Source organism: Paramormyrops kingsleyae, chromosome 20 (assembly GCF_048594095.1).
Source record: "Paramormyrops kingsleyae isolate MSU_618 chromosome 20, PKINGS_0.4, whole genome shotgun sequence".
Lineage (NCBI taxonomy): Eukaryota > Metazoa > Chordata > Actinopteri > Osteoglossiformes > Mormyridae > Paramormyrops > Paramormyrops kingsleyae.
Window position 1 is genome coordinate 14,496,514 of NC_132816.1, and position 18,652 is coordinate 14,515,165.

The 18,652-nt window shown below is 43.8% G+C and overlaps 1 protein-coding gene across 23 annotated transcripts in view; it reads left to right on the forward strand.

The window, feature by feature from the left end:
* The window catches only part of sgms1b (sphingomyelin synthase 1b), a 37,274-nt gene extending 18,927 nt beyond the window's left edge, over positions 1 to 18,347 (forward strand). For 3 of the 23 annotated variants that reach the window (XM_023830824.2, XM_023830826.2, XM_023830825.2), the window contains exons 2-6: positions 11,326 to 12,185; positions 12,313 to 12,430; positions 14,642 to 14,795; positions 15,012 to 15,178; positions 16,693 to 18,347. In XM_023830824.2, coding sequence (XP_023686592.2) covers positions 11,599 to 12,185; positions 12,313 to 12,430; positions 14,642 to 14,795; positions 15,012 to 15,178; positions 16,693 to 16,866 — 1,200 coding nt within the window. In that variant the 5' untranslated portion in view covers positions 11,326 to 11,598 and the 3' untranslated portion in view covers positions 16,867 to 18,347. The other 20 variants (XM_072703815.1, XM_072703817.1, XM_072703818.1 and 17 more) reach the window with 20 other exon arrangements.
* The last annotated feature ends 305 nt before the right edge of the window (positions 18,348 to 18,652 follow it).

Sequence of the window (18,652 nt, forward strand, 5' to 3'; positions counted from 1 at the left end):
AACCCAGACTTCCCTCTCCCTGGCCACTTCCTCCAGCTCCTCTGGGGGAATCCCGAGGCGTTCCCAGGCCAGCCGAGACACATAGTCCCTCCAGCGTGTCCTGGGTCTTCCCCGGGGCCTCCTCCCAGTGGGACATGCCCGGAACACCTCACCAGGGAGGCGCCCAGGAGGCATCCTAATCAGATGCCCGAGCCACCTCATCTGACTCCTCTCAATGCGGAGGAGCAGCGGCTCTACTCTGAGTCCCTCCCGAATGACCGAGCTCCTCACCCTATCTCTAAGGGAGAGCCCAGCCACCCTGCGGAGGAAACTCATTTCGGCCGCTTGCACTCGCGATCTCGTTCTTTCGGTCACTACCCACAGCTCGTGACCATAGGTGAGGGTAGGAACGTAGATCGACTGGTAAATCGAGAGCTTCGCCTTTTGGCTCGGCTCCTTCTTCACCATGACAGACCGATGCAGCGCCCGCATCACTGCGGACGCCGCACCGATCCGCCTGTCGACCTCCCGCTCCATCGTCCCCCCACTCGTGAACAAGACCCCGAGATACTTAAACTCCTCCACTTGGGGAAGGATCCCATCCCCGACCCGGAGAGAGCATTCTACCCTTTTCCGGCTGAGGACCATGGTCTCGGATTTGGAGGTGCTGATTCTCATCCCAGCCGCTTCACACTCGGCTGCGAACTGTCTCGGCAAGAGCCGAAGGTCACGGTCTGATGAGGCCAACAGGACCACATCATCTGCAAAAAGCAGAGACCTAATCCTGAGGTCACCAAACCGGACACCCTCAACGCCCTGGCTGCGCCTAGAAATTCTGTCCATAAAAGTTATGAACAGAATCGGTGACAAAGGACAGCCCTGACGGAGTCCAACCCTCACCGGAAACAAGTCCGACTTATTGCCGCTCATGCGGACCAGACTCTGGCACCGGTCATACAGGGACCGAACAGCCCTTAAAAGGAAGCCCGGCACCCCATACTCCCGGAGCACCCCCCACAGGACTGCCCGAGGGACACGGTCGAATGCCTTCTCCAAGTCCACAAAACACATGTAGACTGGTTGGGCAAACTCCCATGAACCCTCCAGAACCCTGCGGAGAGTATAGAGCTGGTCCACTGTTCCACGGCCGGGGCCAAAACCACACTGCTCCTCCTAAATCCGAGGTTCGACAATCCGGCGGACCCTCCTCTCCAGAACCCCCGAATAGACCTTACCAGGGAGGCTGAGGAGTGTGATCCCCCTATAGTTGGAGCACACCCTCTGGTCCCCTTTCTTGAAGAGGGGGACCACCACCCCGGTCTGCCAGTCCAGAGGCACTGCCCCCGATGTCCACGCGATGCTGCAGATGCGTGTCAACCAAGACTGCCCTACAGCATCCAGAGCCTTCAGGAACTCTGGGCGGATCTCATCCACCCCCGGGGCTCGGCCACCGAGGAGCTTTTTAACCACCTCAGCGACCTCCGCCCCCGAGATAGGGGAGTCCACACCCAAGTCCCCATACTCTGCTTCCACATCGGAAGGCGTGTCGGTGGGATTGAGGTGGTCTTCGAAGTATTCCTTCCACCGACCCAAAACGTCCCGGGTTGAGGTCAGCAGCACCCCATCCCCACCATAAAAATATATATTATGATTATTATTTTTTTTTTTAACTAAGTAGTGAGCTGGTGGTGAAATTTTAACACATGGAATGGCTTGGGTGCCCCTGAGGAGAGGTTTGGGAACTGAAGTTCTAGCCATCCAACAAGATGTCCGTAACGTTTTCGAGAACAGAAGAAACTGTTGCAAGTTTTCATAGGGTCACTAAATTTTGCATATGTTACATTTTTTTTCCTTTGCTGAGCAAATATATACCTTCTGCCCAGATAAATACCTTTTAAACATTTCCTTTCACTCCCTAAACCTTTTGCACAGTACTATATTTGTAGATAAGTCTTCAAAGAACTTGCAATTACTCCAGACAGTCTGGTGTAAATACCTTTTTTATTTTCACTTTACAGTTCAGGTATTCAAAGAGAGATTTATAGTGGTCACATGTAAACATCTCCTCTGACCTCGCTGATGTCTCTACTAGTTGTGAATAATACTTTATGGGGCCCATCTATCTCACAGCCATTTATGCAGTACAGGTCCACATTGAGTCTGCAGTCCATTCCAGGAACCGTGAGGCAGGGGAATCCCTGTTACAGCATGCCGGTCCATCTCAAGACACACACACACACAGTCACACATTAAGGATGATTAAGAGGGAGTGTTTCAGCATGCATGCTTTTGGACTTAGGGCTGAAATCGGAGGACTTTGCGGGGGGGGGGGGCACGTGGCTTGGGGTGAGCACACAAACTCTGTGCACGCAGAGCAGAGGCAGAAAGGGGGCGCCACTGCTCACCGCGCCACCCAAATGCCATGGGCACATGACGATTTGTTGGTAATTCAATAATGCTTGTGTCAGACCTATTGGCAGCAATTTTACACAACTGGTGCAAATATGCATTCGCAGTATAAAGGGTAAAATGCATCAGGATTCTGTGCCATAACGGCACAAATGCTCATAAAATAAGCATGCATTATGTGCCATTATGTTATTAAATTATTGTACATTTTAACCTTTTGTACCTTTTTACACAATGAAATTCTTGATCTTATTACCCCCACATTGCCTAGTCATGTCTAATGAACGTTGGAGCAGCCTGCGGGCCAGTAGAAATCTAAATGTGCCATGTTTTTTTTTAAACTTATCAGATGTGTAGTATACAATTTAACGCAGTTCCATAACTGAAACTGCTCCGAAAGCAGGGGTTGTGGCTCATCGGGTTAAGGATGGTTCATGCTAGTGATGTCCGATTCATAAATGAATCATTCATATGAACCGGTTCTTTTCAGTGAATCAGTCAAACCAGTTCTTCAAATCTAAAAATTCTACTTGTACAGGTCAATTTAACAATGTACAGGTCAAAGTATTAGATTCTAAAAATTTTTGACACATCAGCATATTAAAAAAAAAAAAAACATGGCAACCTTTAATCTAATTACATTTGCTTTTCATAGACTGTCTGTAGTACCCCTTCGTGTGTGTGTGTGTGTGTGTGTGTGTGTGTGTGTGTGTGAGAGAGATCACATGATGGCTGTTTGTTACTCCCTGCTTGCTCATACTGGCTCGTTCGGTCTCTTACACTCAGGTTTGACTGATTTTATTGAAAAAATTCAAAACAATTCATTTACAAATTGGACATCACTACAGAGTAGCTTGGTAATCCGCAAGCTGGATATATGAAGTAAAGCCTAATGGCTATTCTGCAAGGTAATAAACAATACAATAAAAATACAATTTGTGGTTTTAGTGGTGTTATCCGTTAAACCATTTTAGACTATGCAGATTTTTGTGGGTTTTTTTTTTTTGTCGTTTTTCATTTATATTTAAAACTCTGAAGTCTGTTTGCTTGATTGTATTGCTTAAGTATGTTATTGTAAATTCACAAATCTCTGATTAATGAAATGTTTCAATAAAGACAATATTTATTAATAGTTTCCTTAAAAGTACTTGATCAGAGTTACAGGCTAAGGCCTACACGATATCACATGGAGATTATAGGGCGCATGTACAATAATTACCTGGGCTTTAGATGAAGGGTGTAAACATTTGACAGGATGCTGGTTTTTCGGTGCTGTACGGATGTTTACTTGCGCCCACAATTTTGTAAGCAGATTAATATTGAGAGGCTTATTGTGATGCCCATAAATTTATAATCTGTATAAATTCAGCGTATCCTTATGTTTATTAAATTCGGTTAGTGGAGCACGCCACATGCTACTGTTTTGGTACATCATGGAAGCCATAAGCACTGAAGTGGTGGTGAAGAAAGGAACAGCTCAACAGCCAGAACATTTTTTAAATGAGGAGATATTGTGGATAAACAAGGTAAAGCGACGTTGGCGGTGTGGTGGTACTTTTTTATGGTTTTAAAGTTTAACTTTGGGCATTTTATTAATATTCTTATTTATTCTTGTAGCATCGATACACTTCACACACGCGATTTAAGAGTATCTTTGCTCTACAGCGGTACTCCAGAACTGACATCTAAGTACATGGTGACTTGGCACCAGAAGGACGAACATTCAGGATTGCAGCCGGTCCGGCGCTATGCCTGCTTTCACGTGAAGTATGAGCCAAGCCTTACGATGCTTTGCTTCTGTTCAGAAGGCCGTCTCTTCAAATCCTGGGGTCAGCAGAGTGTTTTCACCATTGAGCCCCTGAGCAAAGTACCTGCTTAGTAAATACAATGTAAAATGCGCTCAAACAAGCTTGTTTTAATACACATTGGCTGACCAATTCCCGGTACCTGGATAGGCTGATTTCCTTAATTGTACTGCTGCATTCTTATTTGTTGTGATTTGCATTTTGTTTATTTTTGCGCAGTGAAATGGGAAAAGTGGCTTTTTTTTTTTTTCTTCTTGCAGCTGCACCTTTGGTTTAACCTGTAATTCAGTGCGTGCACTGAAGCAATCATTCATGAGCCAGGTGCCTTAAATCACAATTAGCAATCACTTAATGATTAACAATTGAGATTTTCCAGATTCTACTTTTTCCTTGAGTGACTTTTCAGTGTAACTCGAGGCCCAGGAACCTGTATATATCTGCTCACACTTTTAAAAAATATATATTTAAAATTTAAACCCAGTGCATCCTTAGGGGCAGCCATTTTAGTTTTTAATGCTAAGAGTGATTGTCTTAAGTAGAAATGTGATTTCTCCTCCTAGTGCTTTATTGTACTGAGGCATTTGTAGTGTGTAACATTGGGAGTAAGTGTGACACAGGTCATCCAACTCTGCTGCTGTGTTGGCATATTGGCAGAGGGGACTCTTTGGGTCTGCTGAAATGCAATACAGGTGAGAAGAGGAAGTGTTGTCGCCTTAAACATTCCACTCCTTCTGAATTACGCATTGTTTAACTAAATTATAGGCACAGCAATGATGCTGGAGGATGAAAGCCTTAAGTCTTGATTAAACAGTGTTATTTAAACATCAATGACACCTTCAAGATGCTCTTTATTTAGATAGCATCGTAAGTTTCTTATATATAGTGCAGAATAGGAGTTGTATTAGCATTTGTAAATATCATCTAAAAGCAATTCTGTCTCTGGTTTAATTGTAAGCATATGGTTTGAAGTCTAATCTGTATCAAGCGGTACCGTGTTTCCTCTTTAAACGGGAAATGAAATAGCGGATAATAAAGCTTTACAAACTCCTTTTTTTTTATAAAGCGTGAGTGACGCAACTTAGCCGAGGAAAGCGTTTCGTCTAAACCCAGAGGAAAAAAAATACGATGCCTGGGCGGAGCGAAGGCCGGCAGGCAGCGCGGCCCCGCAGCCCGATAGTTCGGCTGGAATGTGGACGAGCAGTTGACTGTCTTGGCTGGCCGACAGCCGCTACAGGAGTCGCTCTCCCGCCCAGGACTGCCTCGCATAACGAGGAGCGACTCCCCCAACCGACGCAAGACTGAAGTAAGTCCCACATCCGATGGTTTTATTTCTGCGGTATGGACGGAAGAGCGGCGCTCATCCTGCCTGCGTGTCCTTGTTTACGACGCGGGCTTGTAGATTAGAGGAGCTCGGGTGTGCGTGTGTGCGTTTGTTTATCTGAGAATTAGATATTTACCATTCCTGCTGCTAGGACACCGAAGCTTTTGTTTCTTAAACATCCGCGCTAATGCTGAACGAGCGTGTCCGAAGATTATTGTGGGATTTTTGTATCACGCGCTATGAACTTTAATTTCCCCACTTTTTTTTTTTTTTTTTTACACGATCTGAACTTTCGCGTGTTAATCTGAGTATTTTAAACCTAAGTTTGGACGAGACCAGCAAACAAACATTAGTATCGATCGACCTGTTTTCACGTTTTTCGGTAGCACTGCCAGGCAGTTGAATCCTAGCATCCTCCTCTTAGGAATCGTATTTATCAGAGGACAGTCTGCGCGTAATAAGGAAGCTGCTTGAGCAGCGGGTAGTCGGAGGAAAACATGTTGCGCATGTGAGCCTTATTCAACATGCATGTCGCCACACTTTATTCCCCATTTTTTTTTATTTACTAGAAGCTAACTTTAGAAGCTGAATCCAATTCCCCCAGCCTCTCCCCCTATTCAGTTCTTGTCATTTCATAATCCTGGATATCCGATATAATGTACGATAATACAGTACTTTACAAAAGTCTTAGGCAGTCAAAGGAAATGTTTCAAGCTATTAATCTTGGTGGTAGTTGTATATTTACTCGGGGGAAAAAAATCAGTAATATCAGAACATATGCAAATTAAGAGTATCACAGTAAACTGTCAACTTCTGTTATTCAAAATGTTATATTGATATGTAGTTCGATGGCTAGATCAACACCAGGTCCCAAACCTCTCCTCATGCCATTCCGTGTATTTATTATATTTCAACTCCAGCTCAAATGTCTGTTCTAAGTTACTCGGGGGGGCAGTGTTGCGAGTGGTTGAGTTCTTCTAATAAAGATGACAGGCTTTTTTTTTTAACATGAAATACTATATTTAAAGCCTCTATCGGTTTATTACTAGCAGCGGCACAGACAAGGAAACCAACAATTAACGTGACTCGCGGTAAATACAGGAATACACATTAATTCGCGGTACAAATTATGCCTGCTGCTGATCAGCCCCACGGCGTCACATCAGCCATTTGTCAACAGCGGGTGGGATCACCGCTAATACGACGTCATTGCTGAAACGACGTCGATTACTTTTGATGTATGCAGCTACCTCTAGCTAGGAAGCAGGTAATTTTACGCCATCTGCTGTTGTATATTGACTTTAAAATTCTAGCCCTTGAAAATAAGGTGATCCCAATTTTTTTAGATGGTGTTTTTTTTTTACCAAAAAAAATAATACATCTTGAATTCACGCCAGTATGTATAGGAAAAGGGCAGGCATATCGTAACACTGCGGTTCACTTGTGCGTATTGAACTGTCTGGGATAGACCGAAATGGTTCAGTAATATGCTGTGTACTGTTACACCCCTATTGTATACACATCCATTCATCTTCTAACTGCTTATCTTGATTAATAAAGTAATTCCTGTCAAACCATTTGTATGGCGGTTCTTTGCACTGTGAGAAATCACGGAGTGGAGATCTGCATTGATGCTGGGAATTCGACACCGGACACCAGCTTTTAACTTCATTAGTCTCGTTTTTCTTAATCAACAGGAAATGAAAACGTACAATGACCTCAACAAAACTGCACACGCCCTAACGCTAACCTCCCTGTCCTTGGGAACATGCCTCAAGACTACCCAGTTGACCTTACTCCAGTTAAGGTCAGCTGGGTGTTATTAAAAGAGGCGCCTGATGCTGATCTGTAATCGATCCCCATGGGGAGCCGCAAGATCACCGAAAACCAGCTGGTGGCCTGCTGTCCGGCATCTCACAGTACAAATGTCCTCTCCTATAGGACAGCACCTAATAAATACAGGCGCTCCTCATTTAACTCTTACATTTTACAGAACACAAAAGTACAATCAGCAAAAATTGTTAAAACGATGTACCAAAGAAATCGAGGGAACTGCAGGACCGAGACTGAGAGGGTGATTCAAGATGAGATGCCGCGCTGTCGTTTCAGCGACCAAAGTTCTCGTACAGCGTACAAAACCGACTGGTCAGAGAACAGGTCGTAAGTCCGGGCGGTCAGTAAATTGGCTATTAATTCAGGAGTGTCTGTATTTTTTAAATGTTATACATTTCAAGAGTTTAAAGTGAAAACTTGATCATATAGAAAACTGATAGATTGTTTAATGGGGGCGTGGTGTTGAGCTTTTCTGTGAGCAGTAAAGGCGCCTTCTGTGTTTCTGTTCAGGGATTTTTATAATGATCAGATTGAGCTGTTGGGAAATGGCAGGGCATGATCCAAATGTGCTACACAAAGGAGACTAGCCAACAACATTTATCTTTTCCTGCTTGCTGCTGCTGTTGATTGATTTATTGATTGGGACTGTAGTCAGCTGGCTTTCAATGGCTCACGTTTTATTTACGAAAACTCTTACAATTCCGGCCTACACTTTCTTGTTTAGGAGCTCCGTTTTGGCCAGAACTTGGAAGAGTTTGAACTGCTCCGCATTTCCATAGAGTTGGAATACTGAGTAGGTGATTTTAGAAAAACCCTCACAACTGTCTGAATGTGGAAGAAATGTACACTTGTTTATAATCAAATTTAGACTAAAGATCTTCATTCTGACACATTCACCATGGTCATGCTGGATGTCATTTTCTGCTTCCTCTAGCTCATAGTAATATGATGCGATTCTTCGGGTACGGTTCAAGAAATAGTTGACACATGAGTAAATCAAATGCCACCCAATGTTTTTTCTTATGCTAAAAAGGCCCTCTTGAATCTGTTATCTGTAGCGTCAGTGTCCGGTGAGTGAGTGCATTTTCAACATTCTTTTGCTGACTAATATCTCTGCCCTGCTAGAGATGTCATACCCAGCAGTGTTGGATTCCAGGAAGAAAAGGATCCGTCTTTTACACCAGTGAACACTTACTGTGTGCGTCAGACCGTTCGAGGCATGTTGATAAGGTGATCTCTCGGTCAGCGAGATTGGCCCATTTGAATCACCCAGATTGTAGACTTCCCATAATGCCCCTGATATAAGTTTGGTGTGGGAACTTGCCAGATAAAGTAAATACTCCACTCCAAATATTGTCAAATGCTAGTTTTTAAGGTTTCCAGGTGGGCAAATACTGTTTCTGTGACTTTTTTTCTTTCATTTATTTTTTCACCGAAGAATGATAATACATTTTATGAGATTTTCACTGAAAGCCGAGAAAGTAAGTTTTTAAATTAAGAGGAAATGGTTGGACCCTCCATTTGCTGTATTATAGATTTTTTTTTAAGCGGTGTAACAGTTGTGTTTTTGTATAGGGCTATAATGTTTCAGATATTTTGGTTGTCAGTCTGAGAGGTGTGTTCTCCGTTCTGCTCCGCGGTTGACCAGTAGTGATGAGAGTTACGACATGGGTCAAAGGTACAGTTCAAATTGCATACGTGGCCCGAAATCTGAATCGCTCTTGACTGGCATGACTTGCATAAACATTTAAAAGAAAAAAAACACTTGCTGATGTGCCTTTGGCCGTGTGTGTGTGTGCCGATTGCTGCGAAGGAAATCAAAAGGTCGGTTACACTTTTTGTGAGCGGGAATTCTGAGGAGCGTTTTTCTGACAGTCTGTAATAGGGTTTGTCTAGAACTGTGTAACAAGAGCTTCTGACTTGATGCTGCTCTTCAAAAATAAAGCGTTGTATACAATACCGTAAGCCATTATTCTGTAAATGCGCATTTATACAATTATGTGAGATTGATGACCTATTTTCAGAAGATAATCTCCTTGTCCCGATAAATGTAAGAGTCGGCCTAAGTACAAACCGTAAGGCATCGACCTTGCTCTCCTGTCAGCTCCTCGTCGAAGGGTAGCCGCGGCCAACAGACGCGCCTACGCACTAGGGATTTGTTGCTGATGCCGTTTGTGTTTGCGTGAATGTGTAAATTATGTGTTTATATTTAGTTAATATGGCAATTTGCGAAAGTCGAGGAATGTTGCCATGGTGCTCTTGGAGAAAATGAAAGGGTGAATGAAACATCGCTTTAAAAAAAAAGTTAATTATTTATTATAAGGTATAATGTGGAAGACTTCCCTAGTTTTAAGTTGTATATTATAAATTCTATATATACGTGTGTCTGTCTGTCTGTCTGTATTACATAATATTTGAGAGAACCGGTTAAATTCAGTCCCAGTGCTGGGAATAAATATACTCGAATGATTTCCTCCTCCTACCATCGCTGTTGTTAATACATCGAGCTTCACAAGGCCTTTGTGTCATGTTTTAAATATTAACTGCCTGGTGTTAGTCATTGATTGTACCCCATAGCCTGCGGACCTTACCACACAGCTTAAAAGCTGCTTCTGTGTGTACATTAAAAATTCTCGCTTCGTGTCCTGTCTGACTGCGGTAAGGAACCTTTAATTAATCATGGATATACTTTGGTGACTGACTTAAGCATTTACTTTTCTTATGAGTTTAAAACTTTAGGAAGTTGAAAACAGTTTGAAAACGAAGTGTGTTGAGCTTTGCATGGAGTGACGCTGAATATGGCCCGACAGGGATCCGTAAAGCCGGTTTTTTTTTTTTTTTAAGTAAAACATTTGGTGGCGGTCGGCTCTACCCCAGCCCCCACCCGGACGCCACGCCCCGGTTTCAAGCCTCCGGAGGCTGCTTGGATCGCGGACACTGAGCCCTGCATCCACACGATCTGCGCGGCTGCTTGTGGCTTGTGGGGCGGCTCGCTGGAAAGCAGCTAGGTGCCGGGATTGCTTGACCTGCACCGCCAAGTACGTGTAGCGGATCGTAACTCGCTTTTAACAGGAGGAATGGTGGTTTTAGGATGGGCGCGCCTCTTCCAGCTGCTCTGGATTAAATACATGTGAATCTGGGGTGCGGCGTGTCACGGGCTTTCCACACACGCGCACCTAGATCCGGGGGATCCGCTACAAGGTTTCACTTTTTCCTCTCGCAATCGGTCTATCGGTCAGTTTGCCTGTTACTTTGACGTCTTTTAGTCTTGTACTGATAAACAGTGGCAGTAATACTAGCGGGATTTAAAGTTGCTTATAGATACTGAACGAGACTAAGTGTTCAACTCGGCTCGCGGCTGCGGTGATGGCCGGAAGGTGAAGCGTTTGAATGTCTGCGGTCAGAGAAGATGGTGATCGCCTTAAGATCAAACCGAGAAACTCCTTGGAGCCTCCGTCTCCACCATTAGAAGCAGAACGGCTCCAAAGTACTGCCAAGCATGACTGCTTGTACAAATACTACTGTCGCGGTAAGACGTTCTGGCACCTTCAGTCGTGCGTCTCTCTAATGTGGTTCACGAGTGGCTCGATTTATTCGTTAGATTTTTGAAGATTATCTGTATATTGAAAGGCATGTTTTGGCTGGGCTTGAAGGCATTGAATAATGTAGTTAATTGATTTGATGCTGAACTGTTTTAATGTGCCATATATACTAGTAGAAGCAGAGACATTTTGGCTTTTATATATAGGATTTTATACATCTCATCTTGCCTATATACCAGAGGACTAGTGACTAGAAGAACCTTGAGGTCGACCTGTTGTCAACCACTGATGTAGTACATCTCAAACAGGAAAAGGTGTGTTAAATGTGTAAATTAACAGCAAAAGCAAAATGGTATATTCCTATGTATATGTGATATATATAAATTTCACGCTTGTAACAAAAAGCCCAAACTAACCGGTTTCTTTTGCTTTTTAGGGAATGACATTCCGTCCTGAGAAGTAGCAAAATGAAGTGAAAGTAGGTTGAAATAAGCACTACGTGATACTGGGTTGGGTTAAGCTTTGTGGTAACTGAAGCTCTTCTTGTTTAGTCGAGAGAGACTGGCCTGTCCAGGTGTTCAAACCAATGTCCTTGATACAAAATAAGCACTTCCTGGGCAGGACTGCGTGCACCGTATGCCAATCAAGACACGCCTGCTCTCCTGCTGTCTCTCATTGCCCTCCGTGTTAAACCCAGCCTGAGACTGAGATGAGCGGACTGGATCGGTGGGCCGAGAAGGATGTCAGCACGTGGCTTAAGGAGCAGGGCTTGGTGGAGTACTCCAACCTGAACTTGAACGGGTACAAACTCCTGCATCTGGAGAAAGAGGACTTCCTGAAACCACCTCTGTCGCGCGTCACCTCCGATGGTGGGCAACAGCTCCTGGACATGATCGAGACGCTGAAGATCGAGCATCACATCGAGGCTCACAAAAATGGGCACGCCAACGGGCACGTTGTGCCGCTGGGCAGCAAGGCCAGGGGGAATGGCACCGTCAACGGCTTCCGCAAGGAGATGGTGCAGATCCCCATGCCGGAGCCAGAGAGGACACAGTACCCCGTGGAATGGGCCAAGACGGGCGTGGCCTTCGGGTATGCGCTCTGCTGCTTTGTCTTCACCACGTTCATGATCTCGGTGGTCCATGAACGCGTTCCTGCCAAGGAGAAGACCCCTCCGCTGCCGGACAAATTTTTCGACCTATTTAACAGGGTCGAGTGGGCGTTCTCCATCTGCGAGATCAACGGGATGGTGCTGGTCGGCTTGTGGTTCCTGCAGTGGCTGCTCCTGAAGCACAAGTACGTACGTCGCCGGCAACGCCATGCCAGTGAGGGTTAGGGGCGCCCTTACAAGCCAATGGTTGTCAGGAGCACAGAGAACTATGTCCCCCCCCCCCGAATAAGCCTCTCATCTTTTCCCCTCTAGATCCATCATCGGCCGGAGATTCTTCTTCATCGTCGGCACGCTCTACCTGTACAGGTGTATCACCATGTATATCACTACTTTACCTGTACCGGGAATGCATTTCAAGTGCTCTCCTAAGGTATGACGTCGTCATTTCTATTCTCAGTTGATCTCTGTGGTCACCCTGGTCGTTTAGCTAACCTCGAGCTAGCAGCTGGAAGTTACATTTGGTGTTCAAGGTGAAGTCACAGCTATAAAAATGTTCAATTAGAATGAAGAAGGTAAAATGGTAACTGGTCTCCTTGTGGCCTGGGGTTTGGATGTCCATGCTGATATAATTGCATTTTTTTTCATTTAAATGTAGAATTCCCATATTTTTCTCAACAAATGCTGCTAATGGATATAGAAGTAAAGCTTCTTTTTTTAAATGAGTTTCAAAGCATACATTAATCCTTTCGTTATGTGATTGTTCTGAGCCTGAAGATGATTTTGGCTTGTTTTAGCTTTTTGTGTGCTTACTGTAGAACCAGTTTATTTTACTTATGGCAGTAAAGTATTTATGACTCCCCATGTTTATCAGTGTGCATTGTTGTTATGCCTCTTATGTAAGACATTTAACGTACATGAACTATAACTTTAAATGTGCTAATACGGTCCAAAGATTTCCATCAGCCTTTGTCGCTTGAGCCTGCCAGATCTTGGTTTGTTTTAATGTGACAGGAGTGTGTGCTCAGTCTGTCTGTAATACTGTGACCTTAGCATTCTGCGTTCCCGGGATTTGCAGCCATCTGTCAGTTATATGACCTGTTTTTTTTTCCTTTAATGCGGTCCTGTGTATGGGTTTAACAGTAGTAAGGGTCTTACCCCCACGCGCTTCTGACGCAGGGCCGTTATATTAAGCATATCACCAATGAGATGGTTTTGCAGCAGTCGCCCGTTTCGTCCTTGTTTTGCGTTCCGGCATCACAAACTGTGGAAGCTCCAGGACCTGGAGCGCTTCTGGTTTTTTCCATTCTGTTTCTGCTCCAGAACATAAAACCGTTCCACTGAATCATTTTTCAGGAACGTGGGTGGGGTTAGTGGGGCCTCACTTGCAGAGCATGCCCACTTTGCTTGAATGATTCCTGTCCCCTCGGGGAGGGATGGGTTGTGGGTGGGGGTTGGGGGACATGGATTCAGAGGGCCGAATATAAAGTGCTAATGACATCTGCCTGTTGGGTCGTAAAAGTAGAAGAATTTAGAGATGTTTTCTGGCAAAGTGGTATCATCAGTTTCAAGTGGTACAGTCGCTGGTTGGACTCGCTGTTCCCTGGCTGTCTCAAGCCATGTGACACGTGAATAGTGACGGCGCCATCTTGGCACGTTCTTTTACCGCTGTGCTGGTTCTGAGTCAGAAGGCGGGGTGTGTTCGCTGGCCATGTTTATGCTACACGTGAGACGAGCTGGCACCCAAGCTCGCTCGGAAATCGCAACTTCCCCGGCTTAAGTTTGTCTGCACACACACACACATGCGCACACACACACACACGCGCACACACACATGCGCACTCACTCGCACTGTAGTGTGTGGTTTACTCTCGCCTTGGTTCACTTTTGATGTGCTGCTCTGTTGATACATGCAACTGATATCGGGAGCTGTTTGCAAGACTACCTGCGCTGCCTGCCTCACTCGTCAGGCTATAATTAGTTACGATTTAGCAAGTGATTGTAACAAGATTAATTCTTTAAATTGAACTTTTAACCTAGCAGTGTCATGTTTTAAGTGGCACAGTCTTGGGTTACCTACCCATGAGAGAGAATTTTTATATATATATATATATATATATATATATATATATATATATATATATATATATATATATATATATATATATATAAAATTTGTCAGCACTTTGGCATTTTAAATATGACACTTCCTTCTGTGTCTGTTTCCTGTCCGTGTGTGTTTATAATCATTACATTGTGGGGACCAGTTTTTCTCACAATATGATAAAAAAACCTGTAACTTCGTACCTTGTGAGGACTCTTTGTACCAAGGGGAAACTGAGTTTCATGACTGCAATCAAAAAATGTAAAATGCCGGAAGTGTTTTGTTTTTTTGTTTTAAGGTTTGGACTGGGTAGGCGTTAAGGTTGTCATATTTAGGTTTTGGTTTTTTCCCATAGAAGTGAATGGACGGTCCCCACAAAAGATATAAATACAAGTGTGTGTGTGTGTGTGTGTGTGTGTGTTGTTTTCCCCCCTCTTTGTCAGAATTCCTGACATGCCAGTTTAATATTTCAGCCAGAGCTGGCGGTCATCCACTCCCCGGCTGTCAGGCTAATTGGGGCGACACGCATTTCTCTTGCAGCTGTTCGGCGACTGGGAATCCCAGATGCGGCGGGTGATGAAGATGATTGCGGGAGGCGGGCTGTCCATCACAGGCTCCCACACCATGTGTGGGGACTACTTATACAGTGGCCACACTGTCATGTTAACACTCACCTATCTCTTTATCAAAGAGTGTAAGTATCACAGTGCCCATGTGACCTTAATGTTTCAGACTGGAGCAGCCTATTGTTTAATTTGAACGCTACTGACTCGGCAGTGACACCTTGTGGTCATGTTGCAACCTGCACAACACCCTTTGGCAGAAGTATAAATAATTGTCTGAATAAACAATGTAAGACAGTTTTCGTAAAGCATGCCTCGCTGACTTTATGTATTCCTATGCATCTTAGATTCTCCTAAAAGATTCTGGTGGTACCACTGGATCTGCTGGACTCTCAGTGTTGTGGGAATTTTCTGCATTCTTCTCGCGCATGACCACTACACTGTGGATGTAGTGCTAGCGTATTACATCACTACACGTCTGTTCTGGTGGTATCACACCATGGCCAATCAGGAAGTAAGTCTCGCCGTCACATGTGCTTGAGCCTCATCTTGGGCTGCATGGGGGTTTTTTGTAATTTGCTCAGTATTCGTATTTACGCCAATGACCTCGTATTTTCGCCAATGACCTCGTATTTTCGCCAATGACCTCGTATTTACACCAGTGACCTCGTATTTACACCAATGACCTCACAATTAGTGAATGTGCCAAGGGCCTGATGTAAGTTCTGTTATATCCCCGGCTTCAGTTCAGTGGTGATTTATACGCCATTACACAGTGATCACGAACACTGGATTGCAAAAATATGTACTTTGCACTTTTCATGACCCTTCTGATTTAACCTGCAGCATATGCAGATGATTAATCTTGAGGTTATCAAAGGTTTTCAGAAACCATGTTCTCAGGTCTTAAATTCTTTGAGCATTGTCATGACTCGAGTTTAACCTTGAAGTTCAGATTAGTCAAAATAGTAATTTAATTTTTTTAAACGTATAAAGGAAATACGCGATACATGAAATGTGCAAATAAAGTGGCTTTGTATGAATAGGCAAACTGAATTGTAATCAGAATTGCTGGCAAGTAGCTGTTTGATCATTCAGATGTTGGTCTGTAACTAGTTACATCACATTGTAACTGTAGTAAATCACCTTTATACTCCAGCGGTAGATCCAGTGCCAGACCAGCCGAAGTAGCCATTAATTCACCTTGCAACAGGAAAAAATTAGCTTACAGCTTAATTACAGTATTGGCAACACAAAGTTTTACTACCAATTAAATAGATGTCCCCACAACGTAATAAAAACCTTTTTTTAAAAAAACCTTTTTTCCAGTCCCCACAAGGGGTAATTCGGTTTTCTAAAAATCTCGGACTGCAATCACAGAAGTAGCAATGCCAAATGTTGGATTTTGTTTGGTGACTTATGGTTAAGGTTTGGGCTGGGTAGGGGTTGAAGATGTCATAGTTGGGGTTAGGGTTGTGCCCATAGGAATGGGGAGTCCCCATAAATATATAGATGCTGCGCTGCGCTGTGACAGGCTTTGACTCTTGCTTGCACTCTCAGTCACAGCAAATCGACTGGGGGTGGGGGGCATTGGAACACTGATTATGGAGTTGGGAGACCCTGTATGTCCTGTAATATATTACTGAACCTCCCCATACTGAAAAATAAAATGCTGTGTCCTGTGTTAATTCAAGAAAATGCTAAAATCTGTCCCCCCCACCCCATCTGTTTTACTGGTCCATGACATTTTTGTACAAGGTAAACTGGTCCGCGGACATCGGGGAAAAACAAACCAGCATCTGGTCCTAATTAAAATAGGGGCTGAGTTATTCACATACAGGCTGGGCTATACTGGTGAACGAGCACCAGGCAGACGATTAACTATTTTAGCTAGTAATTAAGTTAACTTTGTAAACTTCTGCCTGTGTCAGATTCCGAAAGCTGCGATGTAGCAAATAATGCTTCTCATATTCCATCTGAGCGTTGTGTGTGTGTGGGTCTGCTGACTCTCTTACTCTATCTGTTCAGGTGTTGAAAAAAACGTCGATGGGCAACTTTTTCTCACGCGTTTGGTGGTACCGGTTCTTCCAGTACTTGGAGGAGAACGTGCGTGGCATCGTGCCCCGAAAGTACCAGCTGCCCGTCTCCTGGCACCAGCTGCCGTGGAGCCACGTGAAGTACAGCAGAGTGGAAACGCAGTGACTGTCGCTCAGGACTGTTGTGCTCCATCCCTCCCTACCCGCCCGCCCCCCCCCCCACCGGTTGGGAATGGACTGGAAGAAATTGCCAGAAGTGCTACAATCTTACCACAAGAATATGCCCTAATGTAGAGTTTCCCCAGCTCTGTCCTTGGGATCCTTCCTTCAGTCCGGAGGGAGTAAGACTGCGGACAGTCTGGGGATCCCTGAGGAGCGGCTTAGGAAACCCTGCGCTGATGCACCTGTTAACCCTTTGTTGTTGTTTTCTTTTTTCTTTAAAACACTCACCTTTAAAATTTGCCAGCACTGTGACTTTCTCATCCCCTCCCCTAAACATTACTTTCTGGATCAAATCTGAGTACAGTCAACACTACATTTAACCAATGTTTTGTTCTTTTAATCATTAGCAGGTGCTTCATTGTAGACCTTTTTGCTTTTTGTTTTTTTAATTTTCTTTTTTATTTTCTTCTCCCGAGTCTACAGAGAATCATCATAGGTCCGTTCGCTGAGCCCAAAGCCGTTTACCCACATTTGAAGGTCTACTATTTACAAAGTGAAGTTTAGGAGATAATGTCAACCAGTCTGAAAGTGTTATTGCATAGTTTTTTTTTTTTTTTTTGTTAAAAATGATTAGCATTTTTGTAACTTTTCTCTAAATGTGGCAAGAGATGCAAAAATTTTTCTAAATATTTCACAGGTTTATTTTTCAAACTAATGTTAAAATAAACTTTTAGATTTTTACATTTGAAAATGAAAGCAAGCTGACAAATCTAAAGTGGTATTTAATGTTTTCTAGTGCCTTTCCTGTTGGTTGTACAGTCTGCTGATATATTTATGTTTGTTTGTGAGAATGTAAAGTGGTACGTAATTGTCTTGGTTCGATCCATAGAATGGGTGCCTCTTAAGGCCATGACCCAAAGCTGTTTTTTTTTTCTTTTCATTTTAATTTTCAGAAGCTATTGGAGGATGACAACCACAAAATCGGTCTAATTGTCTGAATGTAAAATCGATTTTAGCCTTAGAAATGTCTCTCCAAGGTAATGAAGTTCACAGAAACCATCACGGGTTCTGACAAACATTCTTTTCTGCATTTACTTCACAGGCATTGAAGGATACAATGTAACACTCCCCGGGAGGGTATAGTGCTGTCTGTGTCCCATGTTTGTTCTGTCTATACCAAATAGCTGTATGGCTTGGGCTCGCTCCACATGAGGGTTTAAGCTCTGCACAACAGAAAGACCGTAACCGACCACGTCGCCGCTCGGAGAGGTCCGCACGGAGTCCCGCCTCGACGCTGGCACCCGCACATATGCCAAAAAGAATGTGATCCCCGTCACCTCTCCAGCCTATACCTCAGAACTCTTGTACACCATTATGCCATCTGACGAGACAAGCTGCTATTAGTGATGTCACACTTAGGGGTGGGGGAGGGATGTGGGTGGATCTTGTAGGAAATAAATGGATAAACCTCAGCATAAGCTACAATATCTGACTGAAGCTCGTGTTTATTTGGGTTATCTTTGGCAGTGTCCTTTTGTAATTTTCTATTTTGATCCTCAGATGTGGTGTTTGCAGGCTGTACTACATCTGTGTGTCTTAATCAAATCCTAGCCTAGGTTTTTATATATTTTTAGATAATTGTCTATAATTTTACACTAAAACTTTCAACTTTTTTTTTTTTTTTCTTTTAAACATATGTAAGCGTAGATTAAATGGGACGTTCAGGACAATGTAGAACAGCTAAATTTGAGGCTTACCTTTTACTGTGGGAGTGAAAAGTACTCGTGATG